Source organism: Danio rerio, chromosome 3 (assembly GCF_049306965.1).
Source record: "Danio rerio strain Tuebingen ecotype United States chromosome 3, GRCz12tu, whole genome shotgun sequence".
In the NCBI taxonomy this organism is placed as follows: Eukaryota; Metazoa; Chordata; class Actinopteri; order Cypriniformes; family Danionidae; genus Danio; species Danio rerio.
This window is the reverse complement of record NC_133178.1, coordinates 4,363,409-4,382,978: the sequence shown is the minus strand read 5'-3', so window position 1 is coordinate 4,382,978 and position 19,570 is coordinate 4,363,409. Positions and strand designations below refer to the sequence as shown.

Below are 19,570 nucleotides of genomic sequence, written 5' to 3'. Positions count from 1 at the left end.
TACTGCTAAAAACAAACTGTTTACAAAAATGAAGATCTGCACCTATTTCAGCACAATAACCAGTGCCTTAATCCACCAGAACCATCTTTCGGGACATTTTATTGCAAGTGTAATAATTTTTTTTTATTTGGGCTCAAGTCTCCTTTATTAACACGGAGGAGGCGGTTTTTATGACTTGTACTGCAGCCAGCCCCCAGGGGGCGATTTAACGGCCGAGACCCTCACTCAAACGTAGGCTTGCGGCACACTTGGCAGGTAGCTGTTGTAAACAAACCGGCGGCTGTGTGGTGCGCCATGGAGCGCAAGCTGTCTTTGCCAAAGATGTACAGCGGGGCACGCTTTCTCATTTTCCCTCCCTGAGAGAATTCTAAGAAGCCCATCCCGATCACTCACTCAACGGTAATTATTTACAAGGTGCGATCGTTGATATGCAAACCCCTAACCCCAACCGTCATTGGGGGAAAAGCAAATCGTACTAAATTGTACGAATTAGATCGTACGAATTCATACGAATTAGCCACTAAATGAAAAAGTTACGAATTGCCGTGAGATTGTGTTGGTTGAGCACATTCCCAGGAATGACTCGAGCTGATCTTGAAATGGAAATGGCAGACTGCGTTTTATTGCACTGTTTGTTGCCCAGATAAGGGGCACGTTGCACGTTAATTTTGATGTTGTTTTTTGGAATCCTGAAAATAAAAAAAAACATAAAAAATCTGATTTCTTTATTGCATTTCTTTAATTTCATCAAAGCAAAACATAATGCAATAATATTGTAATGAAGTTAAACTTGATAATTAAGCATAATGCATTAATATTGTAATGAAGTTAAACTTGATAATAAGCATAATGCATTAATATTGTAATGAAGTTAAACTTGATCATTAAACATAATGCATTAATATTGTAATGAAGTTAAACTTGATAATAAGCATAATGCATTAATATTGTAATGAAGTTAAACTTGATAATTAAACAATGCATTAATATTGTAATGAAGTTAAACTTGATAATAAGCATAATGCATTAATATTGTAATGAAGTTAAACTTGATAATAAGCATAATGCATTAATATTGTAATGAAGTTAAACTTGATAATAAGCATAATGCATTAATATTGTAATGAAGTTAAACTTGATAATTAAACAATGCATTAATATTGTAATGAAGTTAAACTTGATAATTAAACATAATGCATTAATATTGTAATGAAGTTAAACTTGATAATTAAACATAATGCATTAATATTGCAATGAAGTTAAACTTGATAATTAAACATAATGCATTAATATTGTAATGAAGTTAAACTTGATAATTAAACAATGCATTAATATTGTAATGAAGTTAAACTTGATAATTAAACATAATGCATTAATATTGTAATGAAGTTAAACTTGATAATTAAACATAATGCATTAATATTGTAATGAAGTTAAACTTGATAATTAAGCATAATGCATTAATATTGTAATGAAGTTAAACTTGATCATTAAACATAATGCATTAATATTGTAATGAAGTTAAACTTGATAATTAAACATAATGCATTAATATTGTAATGAAGTTAAACTTGATAATTAAACATAATGCATTAATATTGTAATGAAGTTAAACTTGATAATTAAACAATGCATTAATATTGTAATGAAGTTAAACTTGATAATTAAACATAATGCATTAATATTGTAATGAAGTTAAACTTGATCATTAAACATAATGCATTAATATTGTAATGAAGTTAAACTTGATAATTAAGCATAATGCATTAATATTGTAATGAAGTTAAACTTGATAATTAAACATAATGCATTAATATTGTAATGAAGTTAAACTTGATAATTAAACATAATGCATTAATATTGTAATGAAGTTAAACTTGATCATTAAACATAATGCATTAATATTGTAATGAAGTTAAACTTGATAATTAAACATAATGCATTAATATTGTAATGAAGTTAAACTTGATCATTAAACATAATGCATTAATATTGTAATGAAGTTAAACTTGATAATTAAACATAATGCATTAATATTGTAATGAAGTTAAACTTGATAATTAAGCATAATGCATTAATATTGTAATGAAGTTAAACTTGATAATTAAACATAATGCATTAATATTGTAATGAAGTTAAACTTGATCATTAAACAATGCATTAATATTGTAATGAAGTTAAACTTGATAATTAAGCATAATGCATTAATATTGTAATGAAGTTAAACTTGATCATTAAACAATGCATTAATATTGTAATGAAGTTAAACTTGATAATTAAGCATAATGCATTAATATTGTAATGAAGTTAAACTTGATCATTAAACAATGCATTAATATTGTAATGAAGTTAAACTTGATAATTAAGCATAATGCATTAATATTGTAATGAAGTTAAACTTGATAATTAAACATAATTCATTAATATTGTAATGAAGTTAAACTTGATAATTAAACATAATGCATTAATATTGTAATGAAGTTAAACTTGATAATTAAACATAATTCATTAATATTGTAATGAAGTTAAACTTGATCATTAAACATGATGCATTAATATTGTAATGAAGTTAATCTTGATCATTAAACAATGCATTAATATTGTAATGAAGTTAATCTTGATCATTAAACAATGCATTAATATTGTAATGAAGTTAATCTTGATAATTAAACATAATGCAAAAATATTGTAATGAAGTTAAACTTGATCATTAAACATAATTCATTAATATACTGTAATGAAGTTAAACTTGAGACGGCATTGTACAACAGAGTAGTCACGTGGCGCGTCATTCTCTACAGGATGCACTGCAGGGAAATGAACATTTAATCATGAAGGCTCAGTGTGTATTTGTAGCCAGCAAAGTCATTTTTATAGTAGGCTAATATAAATACATACAGCATGTGTTGCCATAATTATAAGGCTTATATAAGGCTTTTAATTTTTTGCGGCTCCAGACATTTGTTTTGGTTTTTTTTGGTCCAATATGGCTCTTTCAACATTTTGGGTTGCCGACCCCTGGGTTAACCAAAAGGACCAATTGGTGAGCAAAAGATGCAGCGCTAAATTAGTTCAAGTCAGTTCCAATGACAAGAGTATATACAGGTATCAGAGAGTGAAATTCAATACCTCTTAAGACCTTTAAGACTCTTTCCATACATTAAGACCTTAAAACCACTTTAGATTTCAACCAGAAACACTGGCGAGATGAACAAGTATATTAACTTAAATTAATAAATTAGCCAATTCAGCAGGTTCACGCCTATAGAACTGTAGAAATAATGGTGCTGCCTTGATTACTGCAGTAAACAAAACGGCATGATGTCAAATCTAGCAGGATTTTTATAAACTACACAGTATACTGATATTCAGATTTATTTCAGGCAAACTTTAGCATACAACCATACATTGCAAAATTAAAAATATGATATAAACTTTAATACTTTGCAAAATAGCATTTAAGACTTCAATACTTTAAGGGCTTTAAAATTTCCCTACATTGATTTATCAATTTCTAATACTTGAATGAGGACAAACTAGCAGCAATCATGCAAAACACATTTTGTAAAAGGTTTTGAATTTGGCTAGATTTAAAAATGCATAAACATCATGGATTAGACAAAAATAACAATGGACAAGACGCTCAATTCAGTTTTTAGTATAGCACTTTATTTGTTAAAGTGTGTTTAAAGCTCATGAGTTTAGCAAACAAACTCTCTTCAAAAATGATTTTTACTTTCTGAAGCCACTGCGAAAAACTCTGCTTCGTCGTCAATGTTTGGAGATGAAACTTGCTCTTCTTTAACCTGCAAATCAACAGAAATAAGAGAATGAAACACTCTGATGAGCAGTAAAACACTCTAATATAATATTATATAATAAAAAAAAAAAAAAAAAAAACTCTAATATAAATCTGTGGCAGGGTCTTCATTTTCTCAGCTCTCATGAGAACAGAAAGAAGAGATCAGAGACCCTGCAGTGTTTTAGCACACATCCTACACCCCACAATGCACCGCCAGCAGCGCAGGGCTCTAACTGTGTGCAACTTACAATTTAGGAGTTGAAATGGAGGCAAATATACCAAAATCACAACAGAGGAAAAGTTGGTTTTAGATTCACAGATTAGTTCTTTTTAGTGCTCCCTATTATTTAACACACTACTTCGAATATTAGGTCTGAAACTGCATTCAAGTAAGTGTGACCTTAAAACATCATAAGCACTATTTAATTGACTGTGAACACTGTTGTACTTTGATAGGGAACTCATAAGTGGCAGCTCATGACTATTTAGAATTGGCAAATCATATTTTTCTAAATATTATAATCAAGGAGAAAGTCCGAATGTGTTAATATTACCAACTTCACCTCAAAACCACACCTCAGTATGGAAAATTAGTCTGTTACCATTGAAGTATTTAATTTTACATAACACAGTAGACCATATTATAGTAAACCAAGGGTAAAAGTCTTAAAATTAAGTCTGAATAGTGTTTTGACCAATTTTTAACCTGCATTAAACACAAATAATTTAAATTAACATAAATAGTCCATTTACTTCAGTGAGGTAACTTAGTTTGTTTTTATATAGTCGCACATTTTCTCCTATTCTGAATAGGAAAACTATATTAGCATACAATGACTATGAAAATACTTACTTTTAAGTGAATTAAACAGTGCTAATGTTGAATTGAAGGCATAATTATGATATATAAAATCAGCAGTTGCGTGCGACATTTTGTCACTGCTCATAAAAGAAACAAATGCACAAATATAAAGCCAACTTTTACCTCAATAATGGCTCGAGCCTCGTGCTAAACACGTGGTAACTGTGGTTGTCGCAGAAAACAAAACCTACTTGTTTAATTTCAGCGGTTTTAACTTTGCGCCGCATATTTTTATAGTTAATAAACATATATGGATTAAAAACGGTATATTAAACAACTCACTTTTCCCGAAAATTTCCAACGCAGCAAGTGTTCACCGCTGCTGTTTTCCTTGGAGTGGGAGCTAACAGAAAGACGAACATGCGTATTAAAACCTAGCTCATGAATATTAATTACGCATTGTCACGTTCGCTCCGCAGTATAGGTTGTTTGGAATCACGTGATTCTGGTGGGAAAGTATTTGGTCGAGATGGGATACAGCTGCGGATACTCGCTCAGCACATTTTTTTGTGACTAAGTTACAACAATAAGTCATATTTTTACATTGCTATTTTTACATTGCTAATGGTTGGGTAAGGGGTACGTGTTAATAAAATACAATTTATTGGGTAATTTTGTAAATAGTATGAATAATTCTGGTTAGAATTACTGTGATGCTTTAGTGTAGTGGCCGGGCTGTGTATCCCTTTTAGCAACACAGCCATGTCAGGCACAGAGAAAAATTCCGCAATTTTGCGATTTATACCATATTTTAAAAGACAAAGGGACATACCAGTTGTAAAATAAACGATTAAACATATTTGCAGAAAAAGAAACGCTTTTATTCATTTTCACGAATCACGTTTTTGCCAAATAACTATTCATTTATGCACAATATTCTGTAATTAACTCTTAAAACACGTTTTTACCGTCATGTAAATGTCCACTAGTTGTCTTGGATGTATGAATTCAGTGGTTTGCATAACATACATTCTTTTATTTTTGAATAATATTAGGCTTTTTAAATATACTTGTAATTTTTAATGCATGTGGTTACACAGGTTTGTGATAATACAATTGTGTAATATATTTAAACCATTTATACTGTATATTTGGAAAACATTTTTTTTATTCATCTTCTTTTAAACACGCTTCTTCTGAGTTGTTTATGTGCTCAACAATCAAACGTTTTTGAATATGTTTTTTATATGGCCTTTCTCCTTTACTAAAACTACACAGCATAAATATGTTAGTGCTTGGGCTGTTGTGGGACTTTTATTTTGACGGGGCACTGATGAGTAAAGGCATTGAAAAATCTGTGATGATAGACAACTAATGGACGCGTTTTTCACCAATTTAACTATCAAATCCTTACTAATTATGAACAGCTCGGTTTGTAGCCCGAATCCCAAAGCATAATTTTAGATAACTCTTCATACATTGGAAAAATCATAATACAGCTAATGCAGTATGCGATCTCCAGATGACTTTTATTGTGACATCGCGCTTCTGTCCAGCGCGTCTGGTGTTTGTGTTGTTTTCTGCTCGCGGTCAGACCGCAGCGATGCTCTCCACCTGCGACTGTTTTACTTTCTCAAGCAAATCCATCATGCTTCTGTCGTAATTCTGTCAAAATCCGCTTTTTCTCATCAGTGGTCGCGATATGGCGAGTTCTTTTCAAAGACCCTCAGCTCAGGCGGCCACAGGTTTGAAATTCATATTAACGGACGCTATTTTATCTGCTTATAACTCGATGAAATGATTAAACTTTTAGGTCTTGTGTATTAATTATTATATATTTATGTGTCTAAGCTATTGCTGTCTCTGTTTAATATATCTAGGCTTGCTGTCATAGCAGCATATATTGTTTATATACGTGTTGTATATTGTCTCCTATGTAAATGCACCTGTCAAGAATCTAAGTATTATGCTATTGCAGTTTTATAACAGCAATACTAATTAAATAATCTAAGTTATTAAATTACATCTAAGTTACAGTATGAACAAATTGAGACAGAAAAATCAAATTTCTTGTGATTTATGGTTTATGTGTTTTAGTAACATTTTGGAGTATTTTAGTTCTTTACAGCAAACTGCTGATGACATTTCTTGCAAATATAAAATAAAATGTTAATTAATAATAACATATTTTTTATCTTCCCATAATAACAAGAAAATGTGCTAGGTTCAGACTTGTTTGTTAAATTTTAGATGGCACAATATCAGTGAATTAACCGATGAAAACATTTGTTATTGTGATCAAGATTTTCTGGATAAGAAATATTATTCATTTTCCTTCAGCTTAGTCCCTTTATTCATTAGGGGTCGCCTCAGCGGAATGAACCGCCAACCATTCCAGCATATGTTTTACACAGCGGATGCCCTTCCAGCCGCAACCCAGTACTGGGAAACACCCATACACTCATTCACACACACACACACTCAAACACTACAGCCAATTTAGTTTATTTAATTCCCCTATAGCGCATGTGTTTGGACTGTAGGGCAAACCGGAGCACCCGGAGGAAACCCACACAAACACGGGGAGAACATACAAACTCCACACAGAAATGTCAACTGACCCAGCTGGGCTGTGGCGCCCCCAGACAATTTTCTTAGGGGTGGCCAGAAGAGGCCTCATTAAATCTTGGGGTGGCACACAAATAAAAAAATGATGAATTCAGTGTAATGTTATATTTTTGTTTCTAGTAAATTAAATCATGTGGTTTTAATTCATTTAAATAATTACTCTTGAAATATTGCAATTTCTTCCTAAAAAACCATTTATTTAGTTTTAAAAACACATCATGTATATATAAATAACTTGTATTAGTTATTTTTACATACTTTTATTGTACAGCATATGTCATGTCTAAAATGAATGAACAATAATTAATTAATAAAACAAACAAATAAACAAAAGACATTACTATTTACACACACACTCACTATATACTGTAGACTCTAATAATATAATTTATCCATATTCTTTTTTTGAGCCACAAATATTATTAATGCAGCTTCTTCTGTTGATGTACCTTATGGTAAATATTAAATTGTCACTGCTGTCTATTGAAGGTGTGTGTGTGCTGTCAACAATGATCGGGGAGGGCAGTAAATCAGCTTTGTCAGTGGCGCTAATCAATTCACAATAATTTAGTGGCTGCTATTCATTTATTTATTTAATTAATTGTTTATATTGTGAATTTTCGTAAGTACATTCAAATTAATAATATCAACAGCAAAGTCATATAGGGGTGGCCAGAGTTTACCTTGGGGCCGCCCCTGCAGCCGGGACTCAAACAAGTGACCTTCTTGCTGTGAGACTCAAGTGCTAACCACTGAGCACCAATGAAATTTTTATTAAAATAAAAAGCTCAGAATGACAGTATATAGAAACTTTAAAAACAGTGTTGTCAGACCTGTATCATATACAGTAGATTAAAAATGAACATTTAACTCAAACATTAAAAGAAACTGAAACATTTGCAGTGGTTAGTTTTTGTCATTATGTATATAGCACATATGGTTGAAGAAAACAATAGTTAGCCGTCATGCATTTTTATTCTTGTTGTGATATTTAATAGAGCATGGAGAAATGTAGAAGTGTTTCCTACCATATATTCTGGTGCCTAAAGAAAGTCTTATTACTTTCAGTTTTGTTGGAATTAGAAAAAGAGAGAGACAGTAAAACATGCTAAGGTCAATATTATTAACAATATTAGCCCCAATAAGTATTGTCTGTTTTCTGATTTCAAATTACTTGCAAATTAACCTAAATAACCTAGTTAAGCCTTTGAATAGCATTTTAAGCCGATTACTAGAAACATAAATAAATTATTAGTTACTAGTTATTAGTTTTACAAATTAGTTATTGATTCTTACCTTTAAAAATGAAATGTGCTGAAAAATAACTGTTAAATAGCACTTGTGGAATATTTTGAAAGAATCAATAAAAATCACAGGAATAATAATAAATAATAACATTCATTTTCTTTTCGGCTCAGTCCCTTTATTAATCAGGGGTCGCCACAGCAGAATGAACCAACAACTTATCCATGTGGTTTGCACAGCAGATGCCCTTCCAGCTGCAACCCAGTACTGGGAAACACCCAGACTCATTCACCCACACAATAATACACTACAGCCAAATTAGTTTAATCAATTCCTCTATAGCGCATGTGTTCGGACTGTGGGGGGAACCGGAGCTTGCTGTGAGACCACAGTGCTAACCACTGAGCCACCAAAGAAATATTAAATAAAATCAAAAGCTCAGAATGACAGTATATTACAGTATATAGAAACTTTAAAAACCGTGTTATCAGACCTGCATCATATACAGTAGATTTAACATGAACATTTAACTCAAACATTAAAAGAAACTGAGAAATTTGAAGTGTTTAGTTTTTGTCATTATGTATATTGTACATACGGTTGAAGAAAACAATAATTAAATTGTGATATGTAATAGAGCAAGGAAAACTGTTAAGGTAAAAAAAAACTGTTAAAAAACTGCTAATGTCAATAATATTAATAATCTTAGCCCCATTAAGTATTGTCTTCTTTTCCAATTGGCTATAGAACAAATGACTGTTTTCAAATGACTTGCCTGTCTGATGGACCTAAATAACATAGTTAAGCCTTTAAATTGCACTTTTATCTGAATACCAAAAACATGTTAATTACTAGTTACTAGTTTTACAAATTAGTTATTAAATCTTATTTTTAAAGATGAAATGGGCTGAAAAAATTATCTCTGTTGAATAGCACTTGTAGAATATTTAAAATAAATAATAATGATCACAGGAATAATAATAATAACAGGAATATAATAATAATATTGTAAGAAAAAATATATTGATTTAATATAATACATTTTTAGTGCTCTGATTCCCGTACAGTTTACACATGTTTATGTGTTTAGTTGTGTACATTTGTTGATTTCACTTCTACTCTTTGCTCCGCCCTTATTGGACTGTTTAAGTTATATTACGGTATAGAAAAGTGAAAGAAAGAAAGATGAAGCATCAGTCTTTTGAACGGAGTTTATTGTTAGTGCTTGAACATTCAGTAAACATCTTTAAATGGTAAGAGGCCCGAGTCAATTTATTGCCAGACTGATTTTGTAATTCATAGTACAAATAAAAATAATAATATTAAATATTTTTACATGCATTTCCAAGTAGTGGGTTTATCTTTGCCATGATGACAGCACTTAACATTTAACCAGATATTGTTCAAGACACTAGTATTCAGCTTAAAGTGACATTTAAAGGCTTAAATAGGTTAATTAAGGTAAAGTTAGGGTAATTAGGCAAGTCATTGTATAACAGTGGTTTGCTCTGTAGACAATCCAAAACAAATATTGCTTAAGGGGGCTAATAATATTGACCTTAAAATGGTTTTATAAAAAGTAAAAACTGCTTTTATTCTAGCCAAAATAAAACAAATAACACTTTCTCCAGAAGAAAAAAATATTATATGATGATGATGATGATGATTATTATTATTACTATTATTATTATTATTATTAATATCATTGTATTATTTAATATTATATATTATATTATAACAACCATATGAATAATAATATAAATATAATAACTAATAATTATGTCTTCAGCTATAAATATACTACATGTAAGTTTCTTCTGTATGTGTGTTCCTTAGAGAAGGAGCGTCTGCTGACCCCTGTGATGGGCTATGGCTCCGGGGACCTGAACGGCGGGCCCCTGGACCTGTGCAGTTTGGGCTCTCAGCAGCAGCAGCAAGATGAGGAGGAGGCCCTCAGGAGGAAGCTGAAGTACTTCTTCATGAGCCCCTGTGATAAGTATCACGCTAAAGGCCGCAAACCCTACAAACTGGTCCTTCAGCTGCTGAAGATCATCATAGTCACTGTACAGGTGCTTCAACACAGCAGAAAATATCCTATATTAAAGCGGAGCTATTGTGCAAAAAACACTTTTATAAGGGGTTTAAACACAGTTGTGTGTCAGCAGTGTGTGAATATGACCAGCTTCTAATAGTAAACATTAATTAATTCTATATTTAATAATCAGACTTGATAAAAACAGACGGGGAAAGCCCCGCCCAATAGTGACATCATCTCCCCCTCATTAGCATCGCATGTTAGTATTGTTTATGAATCTGCCACTATGCTGAGACACAGGTATTTGTAGCTCCGCCCTTATTTGAAATTTTCATTTGCATTTAAAGTGACAGTCACCAAAACGCCACAGTTATGCCGAGTTATCTCTCGGATCGCGTCTTTGATAGTTCATACTGTGTGATTGACACTCACGAGCACCGATTTGCCTGTGATTTCAGGCATTTGTCGGATCAAAACCTGAAAGGGTCAGTTTCAGAGAGTTAGAAAACATTATTAGTGGGGTATTTTGGGCTAAAACTTCCCACACACACTCTTAGCAACATCAGAGACTTATTTTACATCTTGTTTAAAGGGGCATAATAGGTCTCTTTTAATGACCGTGCTTCTCATTTAGCTCTTATGCACAGTTACAGTGTTAATATCTCATTTAAAACAGCCAATATTACATTTTCTTTGTCAATATTAGCATTTAGTGTGTTAATATATCAGGGCTCGACAATAAGGACTGCCCGATGGCCTGGGGCCAGAATGCGAGACGCTTGTGCCAGTGTACAGAATGTTACTGGCCCAATCGGGCTAGTGCTGTCTTGTCACAAACATTTGGCTGCAACTGTCTATCAATTGTGTGCAAATACAATCTTAGGGTGCTTTCAGACATAGACGTTTGTTTCGGAATCTGTCTCGTTTCTCCCGTTAGCACGGTTCGTTTGGCATATGTAAATTCAGCAATCGCGCTCGCATCCATGCCAAAATCAATTGGTCCGAGAAAGCCTGAATGAGATGGTCTCTGCTCTATTGAGCAAATCGCTTGTAGTGAGAAAACAAAACAATGCAACGAACTAACGACCCAGGCTATGTCACAGTGTACTATGATTGTTTAATAGCCATATATACGACTATATGAAGAGAGAATAATAAGTAAGGCGAGATGACATTCCTACCGGCAAATGTGGGTTTCATGTCTAAAACGAAAGTGAAAGCATGCTGAAATATTACCGAGAGCTGTTTATTCGTTATCCGAAGTTATCATCTGATAATTTTTCCATATTTTAATCTCATAATATGTTGTATTAGGCCTGTTGTTTTGTTCATTTCCGCACTGACAGCTCGAAAGAAAGATCAACATTGATCTGCTTCATGATCTGATGCAGTCTCGGTTCATATGTCTCTCTAAAATTTAAGCCTATAAAGCCAACGTTTCTTTAAAAGATTGATTACTTCAATAGATAGATAGATTTTTATAAAACCTGACAACAGAAATGAGGCTTTGTATAAGAAAGTCTGACCTCTCTGATTTGGTGACGATGTCTGTGGGTGTCAAAATGAAAGTGCACACTTTCACTTATAAGATATTCTATAAACAACTGCTCAAATGTTTGGGGTCAATATTATTGTTAAATATGTTAAAATAGGCTTCTCCTGCTCACTGAGGCTGCATTTATTTCATCTTAAATACTGCAAAATTGTGAAATTTTGCACTATAAAATAACTGTTAATTCATTCATTCATTCATTTTCTTGTCGGCTTAGTCCCTTTATTAATCCGGGGTCGCCACAGTGGAATGAACCGCCAACTTATCCAGCACATTTTTACGCAGCGGATGCCCTTCCATCTCTGGAAAACAACTGTTTAAAAGTAGTTTATCATTTAGTTTAATCATTTATTTTAGTGATTTTAAAGATGAATTTTCAGCTTCATTACTCCAGTCGTTAGTCACATGATCCTTCAGAAATCACTTATATTATTTATTATTGTTGTTATTATTATTAGTAATATGATTGCTATTAATGGCAATAGTAATAAAAGCAATAATGTCTGGAATAATGATTTTATTTGAAACCTCACACAATAAGAAAGCAGTCATTTAAACTTTTAATAAATATTTAACAATTTAAGTTCAATTGCAAGTTCAATTTATTTATATAGCACGTTTCCAACTGCCACAGGGCTGCACAAAGTGCTTTGCAGAGAGAAAATAAACACATGATATGAGCATAAAACTGTAAAAACAGCAATAAGCACATAATGGGAGGGAACATAGAAAAATTATCAATAAAATAGCAAAAATTAAAATAAAAAAATAGTAATATTAATAATAAAATATTTTTTTCCTAATTAAAAGATGCTACCACAGTTGACCAACACTAAACACGATAGAGAACATGACCGTTTTGATCCCCCCCCCGTTTTGATTTTCAAATTTTCATTGAAAATTTTGGCAGAGCAAGTAAAAATGGCCCGATCGGGCCATTAAAAAAAAATCCAGTAACACTTTACAATAAGGTTCATTAGTTAATGCATTTACTAACATAAACTAATCATGAACAACACATGTACAGCATTTATTAATCATAATTGAACATTTACTAATGCATTATTAACATCCAAGTCTGCTTGTTAACATTAGTTAATGCACCGTGAGTTAACATAAACTAACAATGAACTACTGTATTTTCATAAACTAACGTTAACTAACATGAACAATTACAGTAGTAAATGTATTGTTCATTGTTTATTCATGTTAGTAAATGCATTAACTAACATTAACTAATGAACCTTATTGTAAAGTGTTACCAAAAATCCTTAGCGTTGAACCCTGTATAGGAACCTCAAAAAGTGTTTAGACACATAGAGCACATTTTTACATCTTACAGTTTAGTCAGATTACCAGAATTGGCATAAAGATACGTTTGAATGTTCACTCAGTCCGTTTTCTCTTAACTTAAAATATGGCAATCATGTTTATGACAGATTTATGACGAGTTCTGTTGTCTTGGTAATGTCAAGTTGTCATGGCAAAGACAAAAACATGTTAAGATGTATTGGTTTGTGTCAAGTTGTTTTAACAAACAATGTCACTTTTGCAACCCAAGCTCATTCTGGAAACGTAGCCCCGCGTAAAGGCCGCGTTTGGTTTTTTTCGAGCGAATGCTGCGGGGCGGTGTGGCGCCACTCCGCCCCTTCTCTTCGCGCTAGCCGGCCGACGGCTCGCCTCCGAGTGGAGGGCTTTCCCGATGCAATCAGTTTGTCCGCTTAGCTCACAGCGTTGCGTCGGCGGAGCAGAGGCCCCGGACGAGGAGGAGGAGGTGGACAACGACCGGGATCTAGTCCGGAGAACAGCAGGTTCCGGAAATCAGGTAAGACGAAAAACGGAATCCGAAAAATAAGGGTGAGAACGCGGCAGGATCCGAAAACGCGGTCGAAATCGAAGACGAGGGCTTTTGCTTTTTTTTTTCTGTAAGGCTTTTTAAAACCCGCGCTCGGGTTTAGGGAAGGAGGAGGAGGAGGAAGAGGAGGGCGGCCGAGTCGGCCGATCCGGCGGCTTTTCGCGCGAGAACGTGCCCGAGACGCGAAAAAGCGTACACAGCGGCCTTTCGCGATCCGCGAAAAACAAAAACCGCTCGAATACGTACCTCCCGAGACGTAAATCGCGGTCCGCAGAAACGTCCGCGGGGCTACGTTTCCACAATGAGCCCGGGTTGCACTCTTGCATTATAACTGAGCAAATGACTCTTAATAACAGATGTCATAAGCATGCATCAAAGATCAAACCTCATTCACATTTGATTACAAAGGTTTCATGGCAGTCGTATGAACACCCCTTCAAGTAAAGTGTTACCAAGCCTTTTATTGCACATTGTTTCTTTCTCATGCATCACTGCGTGTATTAAGGTCTTGTTCTGCTGTGTGTGTGTGTGTGTGTGTGTGTGTGTGTGTGTGTGTGTGTGTGTGTGTGTGTGTGTGTGTGTGTGTGTTTGTGTGTGGGTGTGACAGCTGGTGATGTTCGGGCTCAGTAATCAGATGGTGGTGGCGTTTAAGGAGGAGAACACGGACTCCTTCAAGCATCTGTTCCTCAGAGACTACGTGGAGGATTCGCAGGAGCCGCTGTGCCTCCACACGCAGAAGCAGGTCCATGAGCACATCCGATACGCCATAGATCAGGTACTGCTCCAGCGGTGGGGATCAGATCATCTTTCTCAGTTTCTGTTAGCATCAGTGATTACATGTAAATGCTGAAAACACTTCCGTTTAAAGGTTCAGGGTCTGTGAGATGTGTTTTATCGGAACTAAATTAATTAAATGCTTGTGTTTCAGCAAATATGCATTAAAGGGATAGTTCACAACTTAGAAACCGATTGTCCAATTACTTTTGGACCCTTGACAAGTGGGAGGCACATATACTAACTGTTGCGTTCACCTTATTTGGATGTAAATACCCTCATATTAAAGCTGACAGTCAGTTTAATTTCAAAGCCAATGTGTTGGTGTATAGAGCCAGAAATGTTAGATTTGTGTCAATGCCCAAATATTCATGGACCTAACCGATAGTCCATTAACATTTACTTATGCATGATTAATATTCAACGTTGTGCTTTTTAACGTTAGTTAATGCACAGTGACTTAACATGAACTAGCTTTAACTAATAACAATAACTAATGTTAACAATGATGAATAAATGCTGTAATAAGTGTATTAATAATTGTTTGTTCCTGTTAGCAAATGCATTAACTAACATTAACAAATGGAACATTACTTTAAAGTGGCAACCTTATATATTGGACGTTCATAGGTATACATTTATTTACTTGAAGTAGTTTTTGTTGAATACTTTTAGAATTTTTGGTATTCATTTTATCATTATTTTCTTTTTTTTTCTTTTTTCTTTTTTTTTATAATTATTTGAAATGAATATAATTATTACTTTGATGGATGGAATAGTGCAGAGAATTGACTGGAAATAGTTGGGAGCAGAGAGAGGCGAAGGGTCTGCAAAAGATCTCAAGGGCCCTATCATACACCCGGCGCAGTGTGGCGCAAGATGCGGCGCAGTAGTCTTTTGCTAGTTTCAGCTTGGCGCAAGAGTCGTTTTGAGGCGTTGCGCTACTCTGTTTAAATAGCAAATGCATTAGCGCTCATATGTGCGCCCATAGGTGTTGTGGTCTAAAAAGAAAGGCGTTCTGAGGCGGACCGCTGGCGCGTTGCTATTTTGAGAAACTACAATAGATTTTTCATTAGACCAAAACAAACCCGGTCTAAACTCCGGCGCAGAGTTGCGCCTCGCTTACACACTGCTTAATACACACAAGAGAGCAATAGGCAAATATCTTTACATATGAAAACATTTAAATATTAAGGATATATATAGGGTATAATAAGAATAGATATAGAATATAAATATAAAGGATTAAAATATTACAAAACATAATTTTTTCTAGCCTACATAAATATGAAAAATCACTGCTTTTATGTCTTCTTCATCTCGGGAGGCTTTTTCAGTTCATTCATAACAATTTGCTTTTGTATAATGTTATTATTATTAGCAGTATTATTTAATATATGCATATTTATATTTGTTTTATTAAAAACAAGCTTAGATTTGCCCACCTGTCATGTTTTAGACCATATGGGGCACAGCATGTGTTTTAGGATATAACTCAGGTTTTTGAGCACACTTTGTTATTATTGTTCATTTATTCGTTTGCTGGAAATTAGAACTGAATTTAGAAATAGTTTTGAAACAAATATTTGCGCTTAACAAACAAAATTAATTATTTAAAGACTAATTGATGTCTGTGTGTAAAGGTTTCCCTATCCAAGAGCGAATGTGAAAGTAGATCCATTATCTCTCATTCTCACGCAGTAGATGCTCTGTTTAACAGTTTTCTGTTAAAAAACTCTTAACTGTTTGCTTGTGAACTGCTCATTTTTTCCACTTAGACTTACTTTGCGTCCTGTAAATAACGAATGTGCTCTTGGCGTGACGCAGCTGGCTCTTAAAGGGAATGGGAGATGAGACTCTGATTGGTTTATTCTCAAAACACACCTATAACTCATTAAGAAAATAAACTCAACCCTTTTAGACCATGCGCCACGGCGCAAAGCAGATTTTCCCGTCCTTAAATTAGCAAAAATGCGTTCTGACACGCCCTGAAAGCGTTTGCGCCCTGCGTTTTGCGCTCTATGCATGGACCGTCAAAATAGAGCCCCAAGTCGGGGATTGAGGTCGGGTCGCAATGAGCACCATAATGCTTTAAGTCCGTGCACTCAACCACTAGGCTATTGGCGCCGACTATCAAAGTAATTTCTGCAAAAATTCAATCGCTGTATTGCTATGCATAAAAGTAAACACACCTCAAACATTTCTGTTCATTAAAAGTCCTTAGAAGTAAAATCGATCAGTTTTCTCAAAAATATGAAGCAGCACAGCTGTTGTAACCACGGGGAGTGACAATGACAACTGAGGTTTGCATCCAAATGCAAGTTTATTCGAAGTCAACATGGGTGCAAACAGACACAGGCAGTCATAAACATATACAGGCAGTCCAGAATCGTAGTCAAACACAGGCGAGAGGTCAGAAGGCAGGAGAACTGGATAAACAAGGCTAAGATGAACACACGGGAAAACAAGACCAGGAGAACGCGTTGTCATGTCACTAACAGTAAAGAAGACTCAGCAATGAGGGTTTCAAAGTGAGCTGTATATATGTGTGTGTAATCAGTACATGAGCAGCATCAGCTGTGCGTATGCAATCAGTCAGGATCTGGAACCGGTTGTGTGTGTGGAGCTTGACTGGTTCTTGTAGTCCATTTATCAGCAGATTTGTAGTTCATGTGGATGTGAGTGTTCACCAGCGATCAAACCACCAGAGGTTTGACAGCTGTTTTCACCATTGATGATAATAATTAGAAATGTTTTAATGTAATCAAATCAGCATATTAGAATGATTTTTAAACTCTTAAGGCCCAAGGTGTTTTTTTTTACATACATTTTTTTATTTCTCTTTGCTATTTGGGCTTATTGGAAACTAATTAGAATAAAAATCTGTGTCATCTTTTGATATGATGTACTTACAGAAAAAAATGATGTCCATATATGTGGACTTGTGGTCCGAATTTACATAAAACACTTTTTCCTGACTGTTTTTTATTGCATATCCAGTTAAACTCTGCGGACCCGGTACCCGGTTAAAGCACATTCTAATTTAAAAGTTGACGCTTTAGTTTTTTTTTGGTTTGTTTTTACATATAAGCACAGTGCAGTGTTAATGTTCAGACTATTTTTAATGTTCAAAGTGGCTGACAATAATATTCTTAATAATAAGAATTAATCTGCTACGTTTTTGAACTGTGCAGATCTGTATCTGCTTTACTGGGCCTACTACGCTACTGTTTTTCAATAGTGCTCATTATGGGTGGTACTTGGAGCGATCATTTTTTTTCTGAGGTGGCACATGATGAAAAAGTTTGAGAACCGCTGCTCTAGCTAATGTCTAAACCAGTTAAACCCTATACTGGGCCCGTGATGTCATCGACTTTTGCTTTAAGATTTAAAGGGCTAGTATTGCATCAGACCCCAATAAGTGTTTTTTTTTGAAAGTGTAGAATCTATATTTTATGCACATATGCATCACTTCGGTTTATATTCTACTGCACAAAAGTTATTTACACTTAAATACAAAGAATTTAGATACCCGAGCTGGGTATTGAGCATTGGTTCATTTTCATATTTTTCATATGGTTCATATATGACACATGTACAAGTTATAGCTCAAATGAAAGCTCTTGCCGGTGCTCATACGGTTCTAGCATTCTTTTACTGAATTATATTCACATTTTAAACAGTTGCCCAATGAATCGTGGTGTTTCCGTGGCGCAGAAGTGAAAACAATACATTTATGATCAATAAGCAGCCCCAGATAGCACAGACAGCTGTCATCTCTTATCTTATGCTGTGCCCTTCAGGGCCATTTCTCCTCTGTTTTTGAGGTGATGTGCATAAGTAATCCTTTTATATGTCTGACGTGGTCCAAACACAGTGAATTATGTTTGATCAAACATAAGAATAGTGAAATATAAAAACAATGATCGCTCCCTGTGGCTTGTACAGCACCTCTCATCAGTTGGAATACAATAACTTTTGCATAGTTTTTGGTAGAGACATCTTTTTTCCTATGATTACTGACATGTGCAGGAACCACCAACATTAATTACAGCAAGCTAGACCACACATAACCTAAAAGATACACTTTCACATTTGAGTTTATAAAAAATACAAAAAGCGCCTCTTTTTTTAGGTGTTTATTATAACACAGACAACATATACAGTTATGTTAAACACTTTCAATGTTTTTTATAAAAATTCAAAGGGTTTTCTTTAAAATGATGCCAAAATTTTGCATATGGATTTGGGAAGCTTTTATATTTGGGTAGGCAAAATCCAGGCGGAAATCCCAAAATAACAGCAGAGTTTAACTGAATATGTAGCATATAGATTTTTTTACATATTTTGACTATCAGAGAGTAAAAACTAATTTTTTTTGCCCATTTTGGACAGTTAAAAATAATGTTTGGGGCATTTCACATCTGTATGTCTGTAACAAAATATAAAACCTTCAAAGTATTTTCAACAGCCACTTAAGAACTAAGAACCACTTAAGATGTGCTGTCCACATATGTGGCCACTAAGCCCTAGAAGGTTAAAGGTGCATGTAACACTAAAAACTTACATTTTTAAAATATATTCACTTTGAAAACCAGGTGTTTAAAATGGTAATAATTATGCACTTTTACTGCTTTTTGACCAACAAATAAATGCTTCCTTGGTAAGCAAAACAGACTTCCATAATCAAACTAAGAAATATTTAAGTATCCAAAGACGCCGTGTCGACCGTTACAGTGTTGATCAAGCTGTTGTTGCAGTAATGTTGGTTAAACAGGATCTTAGCAACACTTTCACATCAGATACGTGTTGAAACTTTTTTCTTTTTTTTTTTGCAAAAACCTCTAAATCCACCTATTGGAACAAGACATTGTAAT

The 19,570-nt window shown here is 34.1% G+C and overlaps 1 protein-coding gene and 2 long non-coding RNA genes across 8 annotated transcripts in view; 2 read left to right on the top strand and 1 right to left on the bottom strand.

Moving 5' to 3' along the window:
* Positions 1-931, top strand: part of LOC141381098 (uncharacterized) — a 77,587-nt gene extending 76,656 nt beyond the window's left edge. The window contains exon 3 of the long non-coding RNA XR_012400713.1: positions 256-931. This is a non-coding gene — a long non-coding RNA (uncharacterized lncRNA). The remainder of the gene's footprint in view (positions 1-255) is intronic.
* Positions 932-3,647: 2,716 nt separating this feature from the next.
* On the bottom strand, positions 3,648-5,004 carry LOC141381097 (uncharacterized). The gene is made up of 2 exons (XR_012400712.1): positions 4,947-5,004; positions 3,648-3,806 (listed from the first exon to the last, which is right to left on the bottom strand). It is a non-coding gene; the product is annotated as an uncharacterized lncRNA (long non-coding RNA).
* A 1,153-nt stretch (positions 5,005-6,157) lies between these two features.
* The window catches only part of mcoln1b (mucolipin TRP cation channel 1b), a 71,295-nt gene continuing 57,882 nt past the window's right edge, over positions 6,158-19,570 (top strand). For 5 of the 6 annotated variants that reach the window (XR_012400642.1, XR_012400641.1, XM_073943634.1 and 2 more), the window contains exons 1-3: positions 6,168-6,349; positions 10,314-10,546; positions 14,527-14,694. Coding sequence is in view for 4 of the 6 variants with exons in the window: in XM_073943634.1 (XP_073799735.1) it covers positions 6,307-6,349; positions 10,314-10,546; positions 14,527-14,694 (444 nt within the window). In the remaining 2 variants the exon portion in view is untranslated. 6 annotated transcript variants of the gene reach the window in all.